This window comes from Sebastes fasciatus, chromosome 6 (assembly GCF_043250625.1).
Source record: "Sebastes fasciatus isolate fSebFas1 chromosome 6, fSebFas1.pri, whole genome shotgun sequence".
NCBI classification, from domain to species: domain Eukaryota; kingdom Metazoa; phylum Chordata; class Actinopteri; order Perciformes; family Sebastidae; genus Sebastes; species Sebastes fasciatus.
Window position 1 is genome coordinate 16,920,971 of NC_133800.1, and position 27,003 is coordinate 16,947,973.

General features: G+C 38.0%; 2 protein-coding genes and 1 long non-coding RNA gene across 3 annotated transcripts in view; 1 reads left to right on the forward strand and 2 right to left on the reverse strand.

Annotated features, from left to right (window-relative positions):
- Nucleotides 1–27,003, reverse strand: part of LOC141769203 (uncharacterized) — a 72,216-nt gene that overhangs the window by 43,422 nt on the left and 1,791 nt on the right. The gene's annotated exons all lie outside the window — the stretch shown is intronic.
- On the forward strand, nt 3,269–11,483 carry slc6a4b (solute carrier family 6 member 4b). Its single transcript, XM_074639839.1, has 13 exons — nt 3,269–3,778; nt 4,808–4,942; nt 5,119–5,338; nt 5,447–5,585; nt 5,692–5,826; nt 7,051–7,154; nt 8,155–8,282; nt 8,381–8,493; nt 8,645–8,776; nt 8,964–9,063; nt 9,197–9,297; nt 9,726–9,893; nt 9,981–11,483. Exons 1-13 carry the CDS (start codon nt 3,538–3,540, stop codon nt 10,059–10,061), a joined length of 1,797 nt encoding a protein of 598 aa, XP_074495940.1. The 5' UTR covers nt 3,269–3,537; the 3' UTR covers nt 10,062–11,483.
- Nucleotides 17,703–26,785, reverse strand: ankrd13a (ankyrin repeat domain 13A). Its single transcript, XM_074638031.1, has 15 exons — nt 24,950–26,785; nt 23,299–23,434; nt 22,842–22,966; nt 22,690–22,735; nt 22,255–22,398; nt 21,960–22,149; nt 21,258–21,324; nt 21,062–21,143; nt 20,831–20,892; nt 20,618–20,748; nt 20,331–20,488; nt 20,092–20,223; nt 19,831–19,991; nt 19,669–19,730; nt 17,703–19,575 (listed from the first exon to the last, which is right to left on the reverse strand). The coding sequence occupies exons 1-15, from the start codon at nt 25,055–25,057 to the stop codon at nt 19,377–19,379; spliced, it is 1,803 nt and encodes a 600-aa protein (XP_074494132.1). The 5' UTR covers nt 25,058–26,785; the 3' UTR covers nt 17,703–19,376.

Consider the following 27,003-nt stretch of genomic DNA (forward strand, 5'->3'; position numbering starts at 1 on the left):
AAGTCTATCTATCTATCTATCTATCTATCTATCTACTATCTATCTATCTATCTATCTATCTATCTATCTATCTATCTATCTATCTATCTATCTATCTATCTATCTATCTATCCATCTAACTAACTCAAAGATATTGCAGAAACTCACTGAATTAACAGTTGCTTTTCACCACTCAGGTTATGCAGTCATACAATAAGTCATGTAACACCAGACCAGACAGTTTGGCTGCCACTTGGCTTTTACAGTAAGTGACAAATTTTGTGATGGCGATAGATGCCTCTTGTCCTATCTCGGTGTCATATCCATTTCCCAAAGTAACTTCATTTGATGCACTCTCTCCTGCGTGACTGCTGCTCTCTGAATATCCAGTTAGCAGCTTTTTCAAAAGTGTTCAGTGCTAAAAGCGGTGGATTTGATTACAAAGTCATTTTATTAGGTTTTTCCTAATGAGTGCAGTTAAGCTACTGTGATTCTCTTCTGCTGTCTTCCCCAAACTATATTAACATAGGATCAGGAAACCAAGACAGCTCAAGGTGCTATTTATAGCTTTCTATATCAAACTTTTGGAAGTTCAAATGGACTGTCTGCTCATTGGTTTGAACAGGACCATGGCCTTTTTCTCCAGCTTTGACCCATCTGTTTATTGCATTTATATTATTTTATTTATTCTTAATTTATTTACTTTCACATTGTGTCTGTATTTTCTATCGGGCTTTTGTCTTTTATTGTGAACTACTTTCTGACGTCTGATATAAAAAGGTGCTACATGGATAAACTTTACTTTATGGAGTGTGCATGGAAAATGAGAAATTGTAAACAAAGACATGGAAAAGGTCCCCATGCAGCTTAACATTTAGAGGCCTGGCAGCTTGTTGAAGTAGCAAAAGATCATGTTAGAAACGCTCCAGAACAGCTACTAAATTCACTTTGTGGTAAGATTGTTTTCTCAAGAATTAACTTTAAAGCTCAGCTTTTAAACATGAATGAGAAGTTGAAAAAAACATACAATCCTATAACTAGGCAACTCTATCTGCTGATGAAGATCATGTGGTGAGATTGCTCCCTCCACTGTAATCACTGTTTTTCATATATTATTCAAATAATATCTGAACTCAAGTTGATCCTAAAATATATTCTGGTACATAGGATACCGTGATTGTGTGAATATAGAGCTTTACATATCGCATCATTGTTATTGAAGGATGATGAACAGCAGACATAAATCTTGGTAACCATAACTGTAAAATCACTTTGCTGGGAAACCTGTTGCTCGAACAGAATACAACTATGTTTTATCACAAGCTCACAGTTTTGTTGTGAAAATCTTGCTGGACATTTAGAAGCTTTAACAGAATATTGATCGTTGTTTTTCAAGTTTCTTTATGTATCAAATGCAGAACAATTACAACAAAGCAGTCCATGGCAGTGAAAGTCTTGGGTCTCAGGTTCCCCACAATAATGCTCATTAAATATGTACATAAAAAAGGAAAATCACACACGTAAAAGTAAAATGAGAATCAAGACATAAAATACTGTAAGTTAAAATATAGGGCTTAAATATAAACATAAAACATAAAATAATTAATGTAAATGTAAATTTGTGGTAGACAGTATTTCAAATGGATAAACAGGAATGTATAGTGAGAAGTAATAAATATATTGTTGGAATATTAGAACTCAAATTGATTTTAAAATGTAAACATTTCTATTCAAAATAATGGCCTGTAACCTCATGTAAAATTATATATTCAAAGCCTCTTGTTAGATACTGGAAAGTCCAATTCAGTGATCTGGTGCATGTTGTGATTGTGTGAATGTGATTTGCAACAATAAAGTTCAGCAAAAGGTGACCATGGTGAACCCTGATAAGATTCAAGATTCAAGATTCAAGATGTTTATTGTCACGCCGGTTATATAAATACAAATGTGTGAAATGCTTTTTGCTGGGAAGCTCCGTTAAAAATAATAAGTTATATTACAATTATAAAAGGAAATACTTTGTACAAGGGCATATTAAGAATATATACATATCAGGAAGTATGAATGTACATATATAAGAAATACTGTGCACAAGGCTTATTAAGAACATAAACCTTAAGAACATATACAGTATATACAGTATAAGATATAGGATTGAGGTACTTTTTGTGTGAGAAGGTGTCGTATCTATTTAAAAGTCCGATGGCCTGGGTGAAAAACTGTTCCTCAGTCTGCTGGTGAGAGTCCTGCTGGGGGTCCTGTATCTTCTACCAGAGGACAGGAGGGAGAACAGGCTGTGTTGTTGATAACCATCAATAGATGTTTACATTACATCTATTTTTATATTTTATACCTTTAGTGTAACACTTCTGTTTATATTTATTTATTACATCTACTTTACCTGTTTTATTTGCTTTATAACTGTGTGTGTGTGTTTTACCTGTTATATGTTTTTATCTGCCTCGTTTAGTCTTGACAAGTATTTGTTTTAAACCACTGACCAGAAGTGGCAACTGTGAATCTCGTTGTATTTAATACAATGACAATAAAGCTTTCTATTTCTATTTCTATCACCGTTTACTTTTGCTGGACAACCTGTTGCTGTTAAAATCTGAATTAAATTGGGGTTTCCCCAAAAGCACATATATCACAGTAATGAATGAAATTAATCAACTGAGCACTCACATCCATCTTATTGATCAGCAACACATGGGACCTCTAAATTACACTGTTGAGAATTTCCCAGTAAAATAACAGTAAAGAACTGGCAGCAGGGTTGCCTTTATGTTACTGTAAAATTAACATTATTATACTGTTGCTGAAATTTACAGCTTTGTATTGTTAATAAAAAATACAGTTTGAACTGTTTTTAAAAAAAAAAAAAATTCACAGTATTTTACAGTTAATTTACTGTTTAAAGATACATTATATAGCTGTTTTTCACCTTTCTTTTACATTATCTTACTGATTTGTTTTAATGCACTATTTAGGTTGTATTTTTTTTACATACATTTTAATAAACATTATTTTTGCCTAGATGATTAGACTTAGCAGGTTACAGACATAGGAATAGTCACACTAAATACAATTAAAGGCACTTGTTAGGAAAAAGGCTATAATAGACTTGTTGACACTTTTCCCAAAATGTCTGTCTCTAGCTGGCTACAAGCACAGAATACAAACCATAACAACATGTGAGTGAAGAACAATAAAGCTAATTCACTGATTTTACAATCATGTACAACGTACAAGCCTCTCATGTGCAGAAGCACATGTGGCCTGTGAGCGTAATTTAACAGGTTTTCTTTTGTATTAACAGTAAAGCACTGTTTTTAGCAATAACAGGTTAATACTGTTGAAATCCTGCTGTAAATTAACAGCAATTGTTTACAGTGTAGTTGCGCTTCTTTGGATGTGGTCTTTCTCCACTAACAGGTATCCTCAAGTGTCTGCAGCTCCAGCTACTCCTCCCACTGCTCCCTGTCATCATCATCACAGGAGAAACATCCTCCTCTCTGTGGAGCTGCTCTGCTCCTCTGGCTGACTTTTCACAGTCCGATGCCCCAACAGGACTCAGCAGTCATGGCCGGTAGTCTGACCCGCCAAGGATCCCCTAACCCGGGCTACAGCGCCAACAACCAGGGCCCTGTGGTGGTCCCAGTAACACCGGCCATCACACAGACAGACTCCAGGGACAAATGGAGCAAAAAAATGGATTTTCTGTTGTCTGTCATTGGTTTTGCAGTGGACCTGGGAAATGTTTGGAGATTTCCTTATGTATGTTATCAAAACGGTGGGGGTAAGTGTTTCAGAGCTTTTAAACCTTCATTTCATAATTTAGGATTTTGTGTAACTTGAAAGAGACACTTGGAAAATACTTTTATTTTGTCTTCAAATCGATTGAATGTCAGAATTTTGCTCAAAATGGGTTTTAAATTATTCAGAAAAACAGGTTAGAAGCTGCGCATCTGGCAGCAGAAACTGTCCATGGTGCTGAAGTGCGCATCTGCTTCACACCAATAAAAACTTTTACACTTTTCCAACGACATAGCCAGTGTCTTTTTTTCTTTGGTCACTTTTTATCAATATTGTTTTCCAATACAGGATGTTCACAAATTCAAGCGTTTTATAAAAGAAACATTTTTTTTGTGAATACTACTATAGGCCTTATAATAATAATAATAATAATAATATAATAATGATAATAATAAAAATAATAATAATAAAGATCTGCTCAGATTGGTTCAGTCATTATGTATTTTGTTAGGAAAAGGTTGTGCTTTACTCAATACTTACATCAGTAATACATCAGCAACAAAGGCAAGGCAGGTTTATTTATATAACACCATTCAACCTTTCAACAAGGCAATTCAAAGTGCTGCACATAAGACACAAAAAGACATCTAGACAAGACAAATGAAAAAAAAACGATTTAAAAACGGAATAAACAGATGATTATGTAGACATTTCATTTTATAATTTTGTATGTGAATATACAGTAAGTGTGTCAGAAGTGTTTTTGACATAAAGCCTTAATGGTATGTTCTTGTCCATGATTTTATCAAATAAAGATTTTGATACTTATAAATCCAACTTTGAGCTGAAATATTGTTAGCAGATGTAAAAAAAAAACGAGGCCAATGAGAAGTCTCATGTTCACATTTTCATTCATATTTAATTTTTTTAATTCAGATTCAAGCCTTCTTAAATCTTCATCCTTGAGTTCATGAATGTCCTCACTTTGTCAAACACATGAGACAGCACCAACAGTCATCATGACCTTCATGTCAAAGCCCTACATAACATGCACTTGTGCGTCTCTGTGCAGGTGCTTTCCTTATTCCCTACATTTTGATGGCCATCTTTGGTGGTGTGCCGCTCTTCTACATGGAGCTGGCACTGGGACAGTTCCACAGAACTGGAGCCATATCCATATGGAAACACATATGTCCCATTTTCAAAGGTAAGGCCTCACACTGTGCTGCTCTACAGCAGATATTCAGATATAGTTACCTGACTCAGTGAAAGGGTTATACTCATTTTAATCTCTATGTTGTCCCAAAGTAATCTGATTAAATGTGTCTTCAAAGAGAGCCAGTGAATCATTATAGAGACATTTCACAAGTTCTTCTGTTTCAGGTATAGGATATGCCATCTGTATCATCGCCCTGTATGTGTCCTTCTACTACAACACCATCATCGCCTGGGCCCTCTTCTACTTCTACTCCTCTTTCTCCACCATCTTGCCTTGGACAAACTGCGACAATGTGTGGAACACCCCTGACTGCACCAACTATTTTGGGAATGACAACGTCACCTGGACGAATTCCTCCAGGTCTCCGGCAGAGGAATTTTACACGTAAGTGCATGTAAGTGTGAGTTACAGAAACCACATATATAAATAGCTTTACAGTAATACTCTACACAAATAGTGTCGGCTGATGATTTATGTGTTTTACTATTACAGGAGGAATGTTCTTGAGATGCACAAGTCATCAGGGCTCAAAAACGTCGGGGGTGTTCGCTGGCAGTTGATGCTCTGCCTTTTTCTCATTTTCACCATCGTATACTTCAGCCTCTGGAAGGGCGTGAAGACTTCAGGGAAGGTAACACATTGCAGTTGCTTTACATAATAATATAGAAGGTTAATGTGCATCAATCTGTCAATGATCTCTGTTTCTCTTCCTGATTTATCTCTTTCTTCCACACCAGGTAGTGTGGGTGACCGCCACCTTGCCCTACATTGTGCTATTCATCCTGCTAATTCGAGGCGCCACTCTGCCAGGAGCTTGGAGAGGTGTGGTGTTTTACCTGAAACCCCAGTGGGGGAAGCTGCTGGAGACCAGTGTGAGTTGTACAAAGTTGGTCAGTCAGCTGGTTTGTCAGAAAAGGACACAATTCACTCATCTCCAACAAGAAGAAAAACATGGTCATGTCTCATATGTTTGGTACCTTTTTCAGTTAGTGAAAGGGGCTCAATAGAAGAAAGAAGATGCAGACTAAATACATACAGTACATACACGTAGATATAAATAAACTAAGCAATCTTAGTTTCCCTCAGGTAGTGGGAAATAGTTCATCACTGCATGATGGTTTAACAACAAAGAAATGTTACTTCTTAGTTTGTATGCTATTTTTTTCCCACATGCTGAATTTGACCTATTATTCTCTATCTATTTTTGGCAGATATGGAAATGTTTGTTTTTTTCAAAGCTGTTATATTACCATTCTTAACACATACTCTTCTGTTTTTTCCACCATTTCTCTCTGAGAATTTTTACCACAAGTACAAATTTATGCAAAATGTAATGATATACTCCAGTGTATAACTTCCCAAAAGGACTTTAACTCTGGGTTAGACCAGATGATATGACTAAGATGTGTTTCGACTAAATTTAAGAGTTCCTGATTCATATTTAACTTGCTGGTGTGGTGTAATGAAATAACACATCTGGATCTTCCAAGCATGAGAGGCAACAGTTTAATATATACCTTCATTCATTTCTACCTACCAGTCCCTTGAGAATCTACCTATATACTGTATATATATTTTTTTTTTGATCTATGAAACGTCCTCATCTTCCTCTCTGGCTCTCTGCGGTTGTTTGCTAAACATGTGTGAGTGCTTTGGTTGGAGGGGGAATATGGATGAGACGAAATGAGATGCATAAATAAGCCACAGAGCAGGATAATAAGATGCATAATTGGTTTAGATTTTCTGCCCATTAACAAAGGCCTCCCTTTCTGTCTCACTCACCGATATCCAACGCTGCCCTCTTCTTTTTAATGCCGAATGTGTGCTGCTCTTCAGATCTCTCTGCGTACAGCTGTGCGGCAACTAGATTTTTATACAACTGACACAACACCTCTCCTGCTTGATGAATTATACTGAGGGATCACAACACACAATAAAAATATTTGAAGCTATTAATTTAATTTGGGTTTGGAAAGAGCTGCCAGAAACAAGTGTAAGAAATACTGTATTTGTATGCTGTTAAATGCCCATAACAACCCTGAAGCGTCCCAGAACTTGTAGTCTCAGATATTGTAATGTGTCTTCCTGTCTTTTAGGTGTGGGTGGATGCCGCTGCTCAGATATTCTTCTCTCTGGGGCCCGGGTTCGGGGTGCTTCTGGCTCTCTCCAGCTACAACCCTTTCACAAATAACTGCTACCGGTAAGAACTGAGCTTTAGACCTAGTCATGGGAACCTACATTTGTGGCTTGAACACGTCCTGTTGAATTTAGGTTTAATGACTTCAGTGCACAGTACACGGTCCAAACTCTAAGAGAAGCTGTGGGATTTATTGCTCATGCATTACATAAGATGGTCTGGTCGAGACAATGTTATCAGAGGCAGGAGTGGTGACTACTACATGGTAGGTATAAATGGCAAACTGTGACTAATAATGTGTGTGACTGTGGCTAGTAGAGCAGAGTGGCATGTTAAGAAACACAGATTATGATTGAAACTGGACGCTGCCGCTTCTTGACCCATCAAACATATTCCAAACACATTACAAAAATATAATGCGTCACTCCTCAGTGTGATAATAATGATGTTTATCAATACTGACTTCCATATCTTTTGTTTGCTGTTGCTTGTTGTTTTTGAATTTTGTTTTCAATTATATGGTAAATGCAATCCTTTATCATTAAATTGTCTTCTTTATAACATTAGAAAAGTACATTTCAATTGCAAAGTACCTGACAAACTGTCAACTTCGGCTCAAAACGTTGTATTTCTTAATGTTAAAAAGAGGAAATACTTACAGGATGTCCTTTGGGAGCGTGAGTTTTAACACAGATGTTTATTTATTTATCTAAAATTACTAATTCTGTGGAGGCTGCCTGGAGAATACTGAGCATTCTGCCAATTGACACGTGGTTATTACTCCAAAGACAGATGTTTTACATCTCTAATGAACACACACACATACATCCAACAGTAGGATATTCCTCATTAGTATTGTTGTGAGATGTCTATGGTTACTAGCCAGGAGTATACATGTGTGTCAGACACAAAGCTAAAATATAAAGGAACCCATTAAACAAAGGTCAGAGGGGTCAGCAAAGAAGCTACTTTGGAACAGTGTCTCTGATGAAAATGAAACATTTGGTTTAAAGAAGAATTGTATAAATGATCATTATTATGCTGTGCATTTCTTCCTCAACAGTGACGCCATTGTGACCAGTTTGGTAAACTGTCTGACCAGCTTTGTGTCAGGGTTCGTGATCTTCACGGTGCTGGGCTACATGGCAGAGATGAGGAAGGTGGAGGTGGAGGATGTAGCCAAGGATAAAGGTCAGCAAATTAGTTTTACATTTAAAATCATGAACTCAATTATGAATCAAACACTGACCTCTTGATCTCTTCAATATTCAATATTTTCTTGCTTTCAGGACCAAGTTTACTCTTCATCACATACCCAGAAGCCATTGCAAACATGGTGGGCTCAACCTTTTTTGCAATCATCTTTTTTGTGATGATGATCACGCTGGGATTGGACAGCACGGTATGAGCATGGTGGCCGCAGGGTCACTTTTTGTGTAACAGAAAATGATTCAGCTGTAGTGATGTTAATTTATCTGAAATGTGAGTTTTTACCTGATGTAAAAACTAAAATCTACTATATAATACTGTAACATCATTGTCTGTGTTTTCAGTTTGGCGGGCTGGAGGCGATCATCACTGCTGTGTTGGATGAATACCCAGATCATTTCTCTCAAAGACGAGAACTTTTTGTTCTGGGCTTGGTAGTTGTCTGCTTTTTGGGCTCTCTAAGCACCCTTACAAATGTAAGTTCTTGACATTTTAAATCAGAAGAGAACAAAATTCAAACCCCTCGTTAGTTCAAACTATTATCTCCAATCACATTTACTGTAAGGTTTAGGCTGTTTTGAATACGTTGTAGTGAATTAAAAACTGACATCTGCAGTCTGATGATGGATTATGTTATTAGTCAGTGTGAAATCTTATTGACAGGGTGGTGCCTATGTGGTGAAGCTGCTTGAGGAATTCGGAGTAGGATCCTCCATCATTGCTGTGGGTTTCCTTGAGGTCATTGCGGTTTCCTGGTTCTACGGTAAACAAGAGATTAATGTCGACTGACAATTTCTTTTATCTGCAATGTAAATGGATGACCCTTGATAATCCAATACACTGTTAGCATATGAAAAACAAACGGCTGCCTCTCATGTTCATTTTGTTGCTTTCAGGTATCAAAAGGTTTAGCAGTGATGTTGAGTCCATGCTCGGCAAATCTCCGGGATTATTCTGGAAGGTGTGCTGGGTTGCCATCAGTCCAGCGTTTCTAGCGGTGAGATATAAAATTATTCTGATCTTTACAACAAGTGGAGCAAAATGTCCACAATGCTAAAGATGAATGGGCAGATCAAAAGACTACTGGACCAATGGCCTTTGAAGACCTAACAGCTGACCCCTCTCCTCTGTTGTTTAAACCCTCCTCTATATGACATATCTTCCTCAAAACGTATATTGCAAAACACTCAGGCAAATGTCAATTTCCCGCCTCTACATATAGTTTGATAGCCTTCTCTCTTATTTGCATCCACCTCTCTTGTTGTCTTCCTGCTGACATTTTGCATTATTACACTTCCTTTATATATTTATTTTACAATATATGGCAATGTGACAGATATATTACCCTTCTCTGATATTATTTCTTACATTAACATATGGAAATGTTAAATATGGTAACGTTATGTGTACCCCAACTCTTCTCAGTATATTATAGTGAGCTCCCTGCTGAAAACACCGCCCCTAACGCTGTTCGACTATAAGTACCCTGACTGGAGCATCACAGTGGGATACCTCATTGGCTTCTCGTCCTTTATGTGGATCCCCATCTACATGGTCTACAAGCTGGTGTGGACCCCCGGATCTCTCAAACAGGTCAGTGGAAGTGCATGTGCAAAATGCTGAAAACACATTTTCCTTTAAATGAACCTCTAACTGTGTGTGTTGTTTTTTTTCCGACAGAGGTTGGCGGTGTGTCTCAGACCAGAGAGGACCATACCAGACATCCACGCTGACAGCCTCAGCATGGCTACCGTGCCGTAGAAAGGAAAACACCTCAGCACATGAAAAATACCCCCCTGCTTGTAATTTTTATTTAAACCACAGTTTTGTTTAAGTTATTATTTGTGACCAAACCTGAACATGATCTGACATTGTGACTGTTACCTGCTGATGATGTCCAACATGTCAAATTTCACTGCACATGTACACTCTGTAAAATGGTAAAGGCTGCTAAATTTGTAATTCCAAGAAGAAATGAGATAGCAATACTCACCTTACTGTACGGTCTGTCTGTATTCAGATCTATAGCTTCACATACTGCCATTTTCAAGTGTTCGGTCGTAGGAGTCAGTAGCGAGATTACCTAAACGGTCCTAATGGTCTGCTTTTCCCCCTTAATCAGCTGTCTATCTCACAAGAACAATATGCCAAGGAAAATAAAAACATGTATTTCTATATGTAACATTCAGCAGATCATTTCTATTGCATGGGCCTGTTTTCTCCTGTTAAGTTTGTAGTTGTGAAAATTAGATGAAACAATGGAAACATCAGTGTTGCATTTGGAGCAACAGTGAAGTTAACACACTTTTTCTCCGTTAGAATATTCGTGGCAGCAGCGTTTTGCATGTAATGAAAAACTTAATTCAGTGGGCTGTTTATCCACTCAGTGGACAACATGTATGTCAGCTAATGCTGCTCTGCTGTATTTTTTTGTAGCAATTTGAACAGATATTGTGTGTGGTGAATCTAAGTCTTGAAACAATTCTTTTTTCACTGGACAGAAAGAGGTGAAAGATTTAATGGGACCAAACCTAAATCAGTTTGACAGTAAATAACAGTCCCTTCTTTGTTTTTTTTGCCAATGCTGTATTTCATATCTATACAGTAGATCTGTAATACAGTGCTTCACGCCAGCTGCTGGATATATCTGCTAAAAGTGTTCTGTTTTTCCCTACATGTTTGTAATGGAGATACGTGCGGCACTCAGACAAAGATCAGTTCATTTTCACAAAAATGTCTTTTTAAATCTTACAATTAAGTGTTTGTTTTAGTATCGGCATTATAGAAAGTAGAGCCTATGTACTGCCTGGAGATACAGTACAAGATGTGCAGTTGGACTATGTACAACTGTGGAATTGTTTTTTTTATATTCAAAATTAACTTTTTGATCTTTGTTTGTTGTCTCCATTTAACTCTTGTTTTGCCTTAATCTGCCTGAATATTACACTGTATGTACAAAAATTGTAAAGGTTGTATTGATATTGTGCCTCTCCAATGTTTTTACTCTCTAATTTAAGACCGTTCAAATGTTTTTTGCAGACGCATAATATCACTTGTGTCTCTGCCACATGTTAAACTGATCTAAAAGCGCTTTATACTTTATTTATATTCAGAGAATAACGTGACGAGCAAGGTGATGATTGTTGTGTGATTTCAGTCCTTTTCAACCTGGTTTATGTACTAGTCAGATGTGTATAAATTAATTATAATATACATTACATATTTCATCTTTGTGCTTCTTTTCATTCCTGGAGGTTAAACATGAACAAACCAAAGCATTTAGTTAAATTCCACTATCTATATCACAACAGGTACTGTATTTTTTCTGAAATGTAAATATGTAGCAGAACCACATGAGAGATTTGCTCTTGTAAATCTCCATATGGTGATCTTCATGTCTTTGTAATGGCTGTTGGCTGTTGCTGCTCACCGCTATTAGATATTCTAATTAACAAGCTAATTTGCAATATCCAGAATCCATCAACATACAAGGGAATAAAGCAGCTTCTACCATCAAACACACACACACACACACACACACACACACACACACACACACACACACACACACGATTACATCACTTTTACTTATTCAACTGATTTTTATTCCTGAGTAAACCAGGCCCGATCACTTCAAGGATGACAGGTATGAACGTGTACGAGAGTAGAAAGTGGTTTGGATCATATTGAGCTGCTGGTTGATGGACGTGCAGATCAAAGACCTTTTGTGTCACTGACTGCCATTGAAGTAGAGAACAGGAGACACATAAAAGAGACTCTGCTAAATAGACGGTTTCTTCTCTACCTGACATGAACAGCTCGGCAAACAGCATATAAAGGGAAAAATGACTGATGCTTGTATGTTGCAGTGCATCATTAATCCTGACAAAACACAGTGCAGTAGCTATAGAAGTACAAAGGAGATAAAAAGAGGAATTCCAGGTTTTATACAGTTTAGCCTGTGTACTGAAACATTCATAACTGTCAGGAGAACAGATATTCTCTGTCAGAAGTCACTGATTATGACGGATTTTATTATGGACACCCCCAATGAAAAAGACCTCTGCTAGGTGTGCAGCTGCAGATACTCTTTATTCTGCAGATTAATATATTTTGCGCTCCAGTGATGTGAATTCCACTGACACCACAGAGCAAAAATCACAGGCAGATACCTTCATAATTATGTTTTCCTTTAACCCTATTAGTCACATTTAGGAATATATTCGCTCGAGGGGATGAAGAAAATATAGAAAATATTGAGTATTGGGATATTATGTTTTGTGATACTGTGTCAATTCTCAAAAAGACTTTGGATTTTTAATTAATAGTTTAAATGCAAAGATTAACTCAGTCAATACTTAATTTGCAAAGAGGTGTTTCATCTCAAAGTAGTGCTATGATGTTGAATGTTATAAGGACTGCGATAAATGCAAATGCAGATCCTACTCAAATTTTAGGCATATAGTGCTGTGTTTTTCTGTAACAGTTAGATTTTAAAATTTGCAATACATCGCCTTACAGTATCGCAATATTCTGGTTCGTAACCCCTGTATTATGATATGTATCTTATTGCCAGATTCTTGCCAATACACAGCCCTAATATTTGCATAGAGGTCATGAGTTGTGTTTTTTTGGTTGCTAGTCTGTTACAGTACTAATGAGGGGCCAAAAGACAAAATAGATTTGTCAGCTGTCAGAGAGCCATATTGTTTACAGTATATCATGATGTCTCAAGTATCTCTGGGCGCATTAGACTCAGTGAGCAGGACTGATTTATGACAATGTTGGACAGCATATTATCCTTCATATTATCCTTGCATCAATGTGATGATTAATCTGGCTTTTAATTTGCTGGATTTTCTAAATTTTCTGATATAAAATTACACAATACTGCAATAGAAGATTTTATCGCCCACACCGAGTACAAACACAGTGAAGAAGATGCTCATTACTTCCTATGTGCAACTTTGGAGTTTTATAGGTTAACCAAACCGGCATTAAACAGTGAAACAAAATCACCTGAGTGTACACACAGAAAGATGTTAGAGGTTACTGATTTTAAATTAGCACTCTTTGTCGTCAATTAGGAACAAGACTAAGAGTCCATGGCAGAGGCTCACAGCGGTGCTTTGAGCTGAAACGGTTGCTGATTTGCTGAGTGGCCTCATTTGACTGAATATCCAGGTTACTGTTGTGTTAATAAATGAGTTCAGTGTGCTGTATGTAGATGAATCAATGTGAAACAATCATTTGATGTTGTAATGATGTGAACACATCAAGTAGTTACACTGTGATAATGTAATGCTCTCATACTTGTGCTGTCATGACAATGTTCAAATCCATTGATGAATCAAGGGGGACAAACAAAAGATGACAGTCACACTTTTAATAAGTTTATAACTAAAAAGACGGCATTTCCTCATTAAGCCTATCAAGTGTCTATTCTTGCTTACTCCGGTCATAGCATAAAAACAAATCAGCTTAATTCAGTTTAAATGTCTTCGGATCGTCCATTAAAACAGGATCTTTGAGATCATGCTGTAATGAAATGTTTTCTTGTTTTGATTAATTTATCTAGGAAGCCTCCAGTTTTAATTTCAGGCCACCGTGAGTGACATTTCCTCCCATTCATTAAGCTTCTCTGGCATATAATGAAGAGCCATAAGTGTTTGTAATGGTGTGCTATAGAGGATGAAGGTAAAGGCCATATACATCAGTCATGCAGAGTAATTATATAAGGATATAACCGCAAGGAGCTTGACCTTTATATCTATTCTTCATTGCTCTTTGACATTTCAGAAATGGGAAAATGTGATGGAGGCCTCCCACTTGTTTAATGGTTACCAGTAATAGAAGAGATTTTATACACTTTGTATTTCCACCGTTAAACTACCTGGAAACACCTGAAGCGTTCAGAACCCTGTGCTGCAGAGAGGCCTGAACAATTCACTTCAGTGTAAATATTAACCTGCTAGAGCTGAAATGACTAATCAACTGTCGTTCGTCAAAAAATATTAACAACCCTACAACCAGCAAGCAAGTATGAGCAACTCTATCAATAATGTCAATTGATACTGTCAATAGGGTTGCAATTAACAAATATTTTCATTATTGATTAATCTGCCCATTATTTTCTCGATTAATTGATCAATCAATCATTTGGTTCATAAAATGTAAAAAATGTCCTAAACCCTTAAATTTACCAGTATAAATATAATTATTATAGAGGAATATATATATATATAGAGTATATATATATATTTTATATGGATATCTTATATCCACATTTAAGAAGTCTGTTTTTTTTGGCAATCATTTAGTAACATTTATTTTACAGGTCCCTAATTTCAGAATAAATTCCTAAAATGTTTTCTGGAAATAACTATATAATTTGGTACTAATTATGGTGTAAATAGTTGGTACACTTCTTCCAGTAAACTGCTACTTTAACCAAGGGAGTCAGTAGGCCAGCTGAAGATGCAAAATATGTTAAATGTATTAACAAGCGAGAATACATTCATAAAGAATAAAATGTCCATTAATGTTTGATATTTACTTGCATTTAGGCTACTTTTTGTATGTACTTTTAATTTGTAATTTGTAATATTTTGTTTCCAGGAAATCTTTGACTGGTAAAATAAAGCTTTTCCAAAAATGATATAAATGATTAATCACTTATCAAAATAGTTGACAATTAAAGCTTTAAAGATTTTTTAAAGGTCCCATATTATAGAAAAGTGAGATTTTCATGTTTTTTTTATTATAAAGCAGACTTAAATCCTATATAAGTACTGTGAAAGTATTGAAACACTCAAACCACAGGGAAATACACACAGCCCGTATTCAGAAACTCTGCATTTGAAACAAGCTGTCAGGATTTCTGCCCATTCGTGATGTCAAGAATATACAATATTTAGACCCTTGACACAATTTTAAACAAAAACATTCTAAATGTGTCCCAGTTTATTTCCTGTTGCAGTGTATGTGAATGACATCAGCTGACAGGAAGTACACAAGGACCCAAGCTGTTGCCTAGCAATGCAATTCTGTTGCAATTCCGTCAAAATGCGCTAAAACGGAGCGTTTCAGACAGAGGGTAAATACAGGCACATTCAGGCTGACATTATGAGGAAAATAAAGTTGTTTTTTTGAACATTACAGCATGTAAACATGTTCTAGTAGAAACACAAAATACAAGTATGAACCTGAAAATGAGCATAATATGGGACCTTTAAAGCCTGAAAACAGAACCATGAGGAGGTGCAGAAGTTTAGTTTTCTCTCCGAACACTTGAACTACAATACATACTGAAAGGTTATGATGGACTTTTTGCCCAATGATGCCAAAAATATTCTGCCTACTGCCACTTTAACTTTCTACCAAAAGAGAGTCAATACAATAACTCAACGGCTTTAGGACCCAGATCTTACAGCGGAAGAAGAAACACCCCTCTGTCACCACCATCATCATCATCACCATCACCATCCTCCTCCTCCTCCTCCAGCGCTATGATGCTGCATCTCATCCCAGCAGCTGTAATAATGTGTGTCAGTGTGTTAGTGAACGGACAACCGGAGGACTCCAGACTGACCGACAGAGCTTATGTTGTTTTACAGAAACAAAATTTAGGTGAGAAATGACGTCAGACTGTGGCAGCTGATGTGAGGCCTATGAGAGCAGGCAGTGATGCTCACATATAGCCTATACATAGCCTTGTGAGGTGTTTATACACTTCAAAGTCGTCTTTTTGTCTTTATTCTAGAGAGACTAGAGTGACAACTACTTACTAATGAAATGGGAGGCTTAAAACCAGTAATACCAGTTAATCCATCATGTGAGAGAGCCTGTTTATGTGTTGTTATGTGTTGTTGTTGTTGTTGTCCTCACAGTCACTCTGGGGAGTGTCCTCGCTGTCCTGCTGGTGCTGATGGTCATCATGGCTGTCTGTGTCTACAAGCCGCTGTCTCGTCGGTGAAACCTGGAGGAGACAGACCGAGAGACAGACCTGCTGTCCTCAGCCCTGGAGACACAACCACCTCCTGAAGGGACCAGCTCCTCCACACAGCTGCCAATAACAGAAAAACACCCAGACTGCACAAATATATATAATAACTGGGGTTTCATTAGTCATGAAATCAAGTTATTTAAGAGTTACTGTATGTTTGGATGCGTCAGACTATCACTCCTACCTATTTTGATATGCTGTAATGTCTTTGTTTAATTTAATATGACAATATGATAAGTTATTTGCCCATTTGTACTCCCAATACTCTCTAGGCTATTACATATTATTTATTTATATGTATTTATTTGGATTTCACATCTTAAGGAAATGCTGTGTTTCTTTGCGTATTAAGGTGTTAAGTGTTTGTCTTATTATTATTATTGGAGGGAAATATGGTCAGTAAGCTTGGAGTTCTGCAACCTTTAAATACATTTGCAGTAAGTGGGATTATAAAGTGAGAGAGATGTCATTGCTTAAATCTTAATCAATCAAATTCAATTTGGTCAGATTTATTTCTCCAAATCTGCTCATCAGATTTCTGAAATTAACTGTAAACCTATTTGTTTGTTTTTTTATTTGATTGCATGACACATAAGGACTTTAAATCTAAAAGTTGTAAATAGTTGAATTTTGTTTACCTTTAAGGTGAAGTTTTTGTATTATTGACCCTTTAAAAGGAAATGTGCTAATAGTAATAATAAATCCTGCAAAAATAAATCCAGTGATACCAAGAAATAACTCAGATTTTTTTTCCCTTAAAGTGAAAATCTGCTAAATTTCCTGAAATAAAACTGTAAATCTACATCATCATTTTGTTCTGTAATTGATTAGTCAGTTGAAGGTGGCCCATTTCCTTCTTTGTACTTGATTGTGTGATAAAGGATCTCTAATGAACTGCCAACAGAGAACTAGGTTGAAATAACAAACAAACAAAAATAATACACACTAACATTAGATGGAGGCAGTCATCAGTATATACATTTTAAAATTGTGTCATTGAAGCTGGCTTCCATTCTAAATTAGTATATTTAGACAACAATAACATCTACTCTATTGCTAGAACAGTCTTCCTACATGGTAGTTTTGTATTCTGCACAATCCAATTGTCCAACAGTATCCTTTGACTATGCGCTATATCCAGAGTGCAGATGTTGGGACTGGAATTACTATGAGCATATTTAGCAGCTACCCAATCTATATCTAAAATCTATTCAGTGCAGATAAATCATGTCAACCTTCTGTTGTCTTCAATAGGTTAACACTTGATCCGACAATGAAGAAACCTACTGCATTAAATATATGCATATCCAACTCATTACATGATAGAAAATCATAGAAGGTTGCCTCCTTTGTTATCAGTTGTGTTTTTGTAAATGAAGCACATGAACAATGTCACGTTTAGTCCTCATGGAAATAAAGTGCTTTTATTTTAGAACATTTTGAAACAGACATTTTCTTAAAATTTTAACATATTAAAAAAAAAAAAAAAACTTTGCAGCTGAAAGGTGCATTACAAAGATTTGCATTACATTAACCAAAGCTAGCCTTTTTAAAGTCGACTGTTAAGCAGATTGGAAATTTGTTTATTATATAATAAGTCGTTTTTCAGCTGCAGCTACGCAGAGAGACCTTCGATAAGTGGTTGGTAGTCAGTGAAATCAACTATAGTGGTTAATGCATGTTACTCAGCATCACCCTGGTACAACTGAAACCTCTTCATCTTGTTTTTAAGTTTACAAAATTAAAAAATCTGTTCAAAAGTTTAGTCTAAGTGGCACCACATCAAAATCGTCACCACCTCTCGCCCCCACCAAGCGTTGTCAGATCAAAGCAAATCCCTTGGCACATGCTGAAGAAACTAATCCTACATATGGCAGGCATGCTTGATCTTAAGAGTCTGTGCTGTCTCTTCTTCTGCTCAGAGGTCAAGAGTTGTTCGTGGCTACAAAAGGCGAACAGACTGCCTTAAGGAATCTGAATAATCTCTGCAGCATTGGTGGCGTGACTGCTTTTAAACTGCATGACGGCTGTAAATCCGCAGACAGACGGCTCTCTGCTGTTGCGCTTCTGAACTGAGGTGAAGTTGCTCAGTGACAGTTAACAAAAATACGTCTCGCTGTGAAATCTGAGAAAATGTCCAATAAAAAAAAAATCAGGCCGGGAAAGTTAAACCCCATCCTTGTTGCAGCAGAGATATCACGTTACCATGCAGCTGATTTAAAGTTTCTCTCACAGCAACATGCTCCTACCCAACTGCAGAGTGTACATTCACAAAGTACAAGAAAATGCATTTACTTATGAAGCTTTGACTTAATGAACCCAACTTTCTGATTTAATATTGATATGGCTGATATGCATGTGTGATACTATTTTGCACCAAAGAAACATTTCCGATAGATTTACTAACTAATTCCAAAGTGAAGGGAAAATCTGTAAAACTGGAACCCTGAGATTTCCGTTATTCAGTGAGCCCACGGTCCTCAACAAAGTGACTCTGTAGGAAGACTTTGCAGTGAAAAAACTCAAATATGTCCCTTTAGGTCCACAGTACTATTAGCTTTCTATATGGCTAGGCTGTTTTCAGGTACCAGGGGAAAAAAAACAACAAAAAAACAACAGTGCTCTGGACCTTTAAGTGCCACATTTGAGTGTCAGCGCTACATGAAGTCCCCTTGAGTATTCATTTTGTTCGTAGAACCTTAATTCCACTGATTTGACCCCACTCTGGACAACGATGTGATCAACACACGTGGGTTGCTGCTGTGACTCTGATTTGGATAGAAAATAAATAAAAACTAGAGCCGCCCGAAGAGTCCGTGAATTAAGCTCGAGGATGGAGACACACTATGCTGAGATAGAAATATAAAAGGAGTATGCTCTTACCAAAAATACATTTTGGAAAATATTGGATAGCGAGAGTCTGATATTGCCTGTGCAAGAATGGTCTGCTACAGAAAGAAACCTGCAGTTGCATAGATGACTACAGTGGTTAAGAAGGAAAATTGAGGTGTGGTGGTTGCTTCTGGATCTGGAAAAAGTTGCATTATTATTATTATTCCCTCTTGTTCCTTTTACTTCTCAGTGAGTGATAGCTGCAAGATCCTCTCCAAATCCTCTTCCTCCTGCTTCCTCATCTTGTCCTCTTCCTCTTGGGCCCGTGCAGAGAGCTCCATGGCCAGGCGGAGCTCTGAGTCGGTGCTGGAGGCAGAAGGGGAGCTGACAGTGCTGGGGGTGTCTCCGAATTCCACTAGCACCCCCTCTGGGATACTCCTAGAATGACATTGACAGGAGAAAGTGAGATCCAGCTTGGTTCGGTGGCTTTTTCCTGACACATACTACATAGATGTAATCTGTTTTTTTTACCTGTCACTCTGGCTACTGGGCATTACATCAGTGAATTCCCCATCTGCGTCATCCACCTCCTCCTACAATGACACAAACAAAGGAGAGCATGTGAAGAATGATAAGAACAGACCTGTGTATGTTGAGGTATTTGCAAAAGAGCTGAGTGACTATTGTTCTGACCTGGCCCGGCGAAGTGCGAGACTCCAGGAGACTCTGATGGATGGCGTACTGTAGAAGCTCCTCGTCGTTGTTGGACATGGGTGCGAGTCGGCTGCCTCCTCGGCGGTGGTAACTGACGGGCACCTCGAACACTGAAGGACACACCTGAAACAGAGGCAGTGCTGTGGACGGATGAAAAAAGAAAAGCGGTTTAGGAATCACAGACATGTAATTATTTTGAAATACTGTCAAATGTAATGGTTAAACTGGCTGCATTCCAACCTGCAGCTTCTTCCTCTTCTCCTGAGGATGTTGGCGTGGCTGCTGGTGTTGGGATCGCCTCCTCTTCGGTACTGCATTTATTGACATTACCAAATGTAATCCTGGCATTCAGCACATGAAACAGGGGAATCTCTGCAACCGAGGAAAGCACAACAGACTTCAGAGGGGGAATGAGATGATGGCTTTATGTGCTTCCTGAAAGTGTAGTTTCTATTTAACTTGATGGAAATGTCACATACCTATTTTAACAGGAAATCCAGGAGGAAACTTCAGGGTTATGAAGTCTCGTAGGCGTGCAAAATGGGAACTGGTCCGAGCCATGAGGTCGATGATGGGGGTCACCTGCTCCACCAGGGACAGAGGATGTTCCTCGCTCATATACAGCGTACCTTTGAACCTGTGTGAGACAAGATTAAAGCAAAATGCCATTCAAATGTGCACACAACTTAATTTATTGATATAAATAACACACAGCAATGAGGAATAAAGTATGATGTTTCTTTGTCCATAAAGCTGTGTTTCTTACTTCTGTGTTCGAATGCTCAGTTCAATGGGTCGGCCGATGTCTCTGTTCCCTAGGTCAAAGTCAGGATCAAAGTATTCCTCTGGAGTGATGGCAGTGGGATTGGTGGCAGTTGCATACTCAAGAGTCAGGTCCTGTAAAGTCGAGCACTCGTATCAAATCAGCTTTCAGGTGGGAACAAAACACTTTAATGCAGTTACCGAATGCACGTCTTACCCCTTGTGCACTTATGTGCTGCTCCACAGTCCCAAGCAGAGACTCCAAGATGTTCCTTTCACCTTTGAACAAAAAAAGTTGAACTTCAGAAGTCTCATTCAGTTTCCGTCAAATGTAGGTTTGTCATTCTTTTGGACAAAAGTCAAACATTTACATCATTAACATCTATATGCTGAAAATATATTCACAGACGGAGAGAAAAGTCATACATAAAGAATATTTTAGACCTACTTTTTATCCTGACTTTCTCCTCGTCTGTGAGATGCTCTGTCCTCGTCCTGATTACCACATTTACGTTGTTCACACTGAAAACCTGAGAAAACAACCAGAATATAAAGTCATATACTATTACAAATGGGCTTCATAGTTTTAAATGGCGCTAATCTTTAGTTGTAATTAAAAGGAAACTTATAAAACTTCTGCGAACCTTCGCATCAAATCCATTGACCAATTCAGTTCTGTCAGCTCTCCAACCCCAAATCCCGGACTTGTTCCTGTGAAAATTGTAATTTATGAGAACAAAAGCATCATTACAGGCAAAATCCACTATTATTGTTGTCACATTTTAGAGGCTTTAGCAGTGTTGCAGTCCAGTGTTGACTTTTGTTTTTAAATAAGATACGTATGTTCCTTATAGCCTCAATTAATTATTTACCTGTTTGACAAGTTGAAATGTCACCTGTGTTTAAGGACATTATCCAGATGAAGATTAGCAAGATAATATGAAGACAAATAAAATATAACCTCAAGCTAATTACATGATGCATGACTAACACGCCTAGTTAAATTTGCTCACATTATTAATATCTATTGTAAGTTCTTAGTTTGTAGGGTTACACCGGGTCAGACAACCTTTGGATGAATAAGTCAGTGTAAATATTGCATGTCAGACAATTAGATGCCAGAATGATATGTGAATATCATCCAAACGTCAGTGCAAAATGATGATTAAATAAGTCTAATGGCATCACTGTTTACACAGTAACCTCACTCAGGGAGTAATGACATTAAAACAAATATGAAGCTGTCATGAGATGTCACTGTGGAGTTTGTTCTTGGCTGATCAAAGGAAGTTAGATCTATGCATGTTGTGAGAAAAAAGACAACAGAAAAAAGATGCGACTCTTGCCTCTCAAAAGCAATGTCCTTGGTATCCAAGTAGGTGTTGACAATAGGAGTTGTCAACCTTTTGGCAACTTCCTGTTCAGCTGGCTGCATTGACTCTAGCGTGACATCCTCGATTTCTTGTGATATGTTGAAGCGTTCGGTGTCCACGACTTCATCGTCATGGTTCACCTCCATCAACTCTGCACATGAATCTGTAAACATACAGACAGGGATAGACTTAAATCATTTTACAGAAAATAATACCAATCATACAGGGAACTCTTTTTTTGTGTGTAAGAGACTTAAAGCGCACACACCATCTCCTCTGAAGATGTAGCTCCTGCGCCCTCTGATCCAAGTCATGTTTTCAAAGCCTAGAAGAGTGGCATCCACTCGAAGGCTGGCGCCGCTTTTCCAAATGCGACAAACATCACTTGGACAAACCCGGGACAGAAGAGGGACTGTGAAGTAACAGCATATGAAAGTATGTCTCGTGCATGAAAAACAATGTCACTCAATACGAAACCAAAACAAATGCTTGCCCCACCGAGAGGCAGGTATGTAATTTTTCTTGCATGATGGTTTGGATATTTAATTGCAGGGTACAGCAATAGAAAACACTTGTATATACTTTCTTCTTTTGCATACTTAATGCTGATAACCAGCCTGTTTGTACTAAATGAACAGGTTACTATGCACACATGGTCTACTTTACTTTTATGATATATATCCACATATACAAAAGAACTTACTCCAACTGGTGAATTCCCACTTCATTTCCATATAGAAGTCTGGAGACTGGATGAAAAGATAGACAGAGCAATTATTTCCTTTGCCGGTAATTGTTTCCAGGCACAGGTACAGAAAGAAAGCAAGACAACAGGGAACTGTATAGGGTAAAAACCTCTCGGATCTTTGCCAGCAGCTCAGGCACTCCTCCCAGAGCAGTGGAGGCTTTGAGGTAGTCTCTGCGTTGAAGCACTAACTGAACCATCTCTGGATCTCCGGTGCTGACCGCCTCCTGCAGCACTACACAGAGACAAACAAGTATAAACAAACCACTAAACCTTTTAAAGATAACAGCATCTGCGCCCTGGGTGTAGCAACTATCCATTAAAAAACCTCAACAATGACGTAATGACAAAGGAAAGTGAAACTGTTTCAGTGCCGTCAGAGGAGTGGATGGCATTTTTACCAGAAACCCCATTAACAGCAGATGATGCGTAGGTTAATGTGAGAGGGGCTCTAGGTGATCAAACAACCCGCAAATTCTCTAAGAGCATTTCTACAAGACAAGTGAAAGAAACATTCATGATATCACAGTGTTCTCTATCCATTATGGAGCCAGTTTTATGACTAACCCGTCCAATTCATGCTGTTTTCTTTAGTCACTTCAGCACCGTGTCTCAGAAGGACTCTCACTGACTCCAGGTGCCCGAGCGACACAGCCAGGTGCAGAGGTGTCCGACCTCTGGGATCCACCGCCTCGATGTCATTCTGAAAAAAATAAAGGAGAGAAACACACATTAGTTTAGGTCATCACTGGTAATGATATAGGACTGCAGGAGTCAGTACACTGACGAGGCTGAGCATCATGTCTGGTCCTCAAATGAGTCATGCTACTGAGGTAAATGTGTTATTGATCAACACTGCTGTGGGTAGTAACAATTATAGCGACCGGCTCATAAGTAATTATATTGCAACAATACATAATATTTATTGTGATGAGTTACTGAGAGGAAAAACTATTGATGCTTTTGAAAAATTATTAAAGATAACTTGTTAGATTAGATAATTAGATAGATAGATAGATAGCTAGATAGTAACTTTATTGATCCCGAGGGAAATTCCAGTTTCCAGCATCACAGTTCCATAGTGCAGTAAAAAGTTAGTAGTACAAAGTACAAAGTACAAAAAAATATACCAGATATAAAAATACAAGGAGATGAAGAAAACTGTTAAAACTGAATATAGTGCAGGGTAACAGCTGTGATACACGACTATTACAAAAGTGAATATAGTGCAGAATAGACTGTTAAAAATGAGTATAGTGCAGAGTAACTCCAGTAGCTTAGTCTATGAAAGTGCACTGTGTGCATTATTATCATATCCAGTCAGATCACAAAGTGTTTGAGTAATCTAATGAATTAGGTTAGAAGCCTATAAAGTAACAGCTGGAATAAGGCTTTCAATCTGTACTGGAAGACATTTTTTAAGTAAATTTCAAGACCTGTCGATGGGTGACTAGCTATGTCCTCAAGGGCAAGGCAAGGCAGCTTTATTTGTAGAGCACATTTCAGCAACAGGGCAATTCAAAGTGCTTTACATAAACATTCAAGAACATTGCGACAAAGTGCAAAAGAACATTAAGACATAATTAAAACAGCTACAAAAACATTAAAGATTAGAAAATAAAAGCTAGGATAGAAGCTAAAATAGAATATAACACACAAGAGTAAAAGCTCTAGTGCAGTATATAAGATCATTATCTGGTTTAATAAAAGGCAGCAGCAGCAAACAGGAAAGTTTTAAGCTTTGATTTAAAGAAGTCAGAGTTGGAGTTGGTCCTGCAGGTTTCTGGGAGCTTGTTGCAGATATTTGGTGCATAAAAACTGAACTCTTCTTCTGCATGTTTAGTTGTGGCTCTGGGGACACTAAGCAGACCTGATCCAGATGACCTGAGAGGTCTGGATGGTTCATAACATAGCAGAAGATCAGAAATGTATTTTGGCCCTAAACCATTTAGTGCTTTGTAAACCAGCAGGAGTATTTTTAAACCAATTCTCTGAGAGACAGGGAGCCAGTGTAGAGACCTCAGAACTGGACTGATATGATCCACTTCTTCTTAATCTTAGTGAGGAGACATTTAGATTCAGACATTTCAAATGTTATCAGTGTGTGTGGCACAACAACAGAGCATCTGTCAACACGACTGGCCTACTTTGTACTGGATGATTTAACAGCTAGGCATCTAGCTAGCTGGTATCGGTGTGAAACCGTGTTTTTACCAACCTGTGGTAAGGTGATGTGCTGCTCCAGTGTCCGGTAGTCGTTCTCCCACACGGCGGAGTGCAGAGGGAACTTCTCTCGGATGTCTTCGCTAACATTAGCCGTGGACATCTTCTCTCTTCACGGAGCCGCTCAGTGCAACGTTAGCCTGCTCCTAGTAGCCATGGAAACACTGCGACAGCTACACGGTACTTACACCACGATACATATGATCCATGGCTTTAATAATCCACAAGAACAACGTCGAGATGTCTAACTTTCCAACAAGCCTTTCCTCTATAATAAAACTTTTGAACAAGGAAGTGCCAGCAGCATTACCCAATACTGACAGGGGCGCCCTATATAGAGATACACTCACTATCTAATTAATACAATCTCGTTAAGACCGGCTACCTTACCCTTTAAAACGGAGCTTAATGTATGTGTAATAACAAGTATTTCTTTGGTAAATACTCGACAGAAATGATGTGTAAATAAAAACCACCGCCTTTAGGGGAAAACAAGGAATAGTCAGTTCCAGTAGGACGGAACCATTCAACATGTCCCGCATGGGGGTTCCCAAACATCCAACTAAAAGTATAATTCCCATATTAACGTGATTCCGTGACACGCTTTTATGCGTTCAATATGTTATATAATGTAATTTTAACGCCATTTTGTCCTGCAGACATTAACAAAACAAACGTTGTAAGTCCAGAGGACAATAAATTCACTGTTATACCTATAAGTTTTCAAATGAGATCGTCGCTTTTACGTTTCGGGGGGGTACGTGAGACTAGTGATGGGAATTACGGCTCTTTTTAGTGAGCCACATCATTTGGCACAGCTCACCAAGAAGAGCCGGCTCTTTCGGCTCTTCGTTTTACCACTTCTGCCTTTTATAATTCAGCCAAATTTAGCGCTGTTTTGACCTATGATTAGCATGTGTGCACATATATCACTTCAATTATTCAATATAATTATACTAAACCTTATCATTTCCAGAATAACATAATTTTACATGCTGCTTCGTTACCGACTTTCACTCATCTTGTCTGCTATTCGCGCACCAATCTCCTCTCTCTCTTTCTCTCCTCTTCTCCCTCCTGCTCTGTACCTGTAGACCACGCGGAGAAGATCGTCCTATCATTTTGCCTTGAATTAAGTAAAGGAAAAAAAAACGGCTCTCGGACGGGTGCCGGTTTTTATCGTTCACTTAAAAGAGCCGGCTCTTTGAACCGGCTCGTTCGCGACCAACACATCACTACTTGAGTGGTACCACGGTGTAAATGTACATAACGACGTCTTAAGGCTGACTTCAGTTGTTTAATACTGTTTATGTATTGTTTTCTCGTTATTTAAGTAAAAGTACAGTAATGATATTGATGTGCGGGTGGTATTTTAACAGATAAACCGTAAATCCAGGTGGCGTCCATCACATCATGAGTTGTAAAAAGTACTCATTTTGTACCGTGTCAGAAAGGTGCATAGATCAAACGCACTTACTGTCACACTGTTTGAGTGTATTTTGCCCACAGGTAGTTGTATCGGGTTGTGTTCCGCCCAACAATCCCAACACAATGTATTGTGTTATATTTAAGTTATATTCTTAACTGTAGCTGTAAAACGATGGTAATTTTTTCATCCAAGCGAAAGAGAGAAAAAGAGGTGTTATTTCTGGGGGAGCTGGGGAGAAGTTTATTTCCTGAGAGGTATAACTTTGGGGCACAGTTGTCCACAGACGTTAGGTCACAGTGGCAGCAGCTGCCACAGGGATCGCTCTAGCTCTATGCTGTAGTGATGGGAATCCCGGCTCTTTTTAGTGAGCCAGATCATTTGGCTCAGCTCACCAAGAAGAGCCGGCTCTTTCGGCTCCCAAACAGCTCTTCGTTTTACCACTTCTGCCTTTTTATAATTCAGCCAAATTTAGCGCTGTTTTGACCTATCATTAGTATGTGTGGACATATATCACTTCAATTATTCTATATAATTATACTAAACCTTATAATTTCCAGAATACCATAACTTTACATGCTGCTTCATTTCCGACTGTCACTCATCTTGTCTGCTATTCGCGC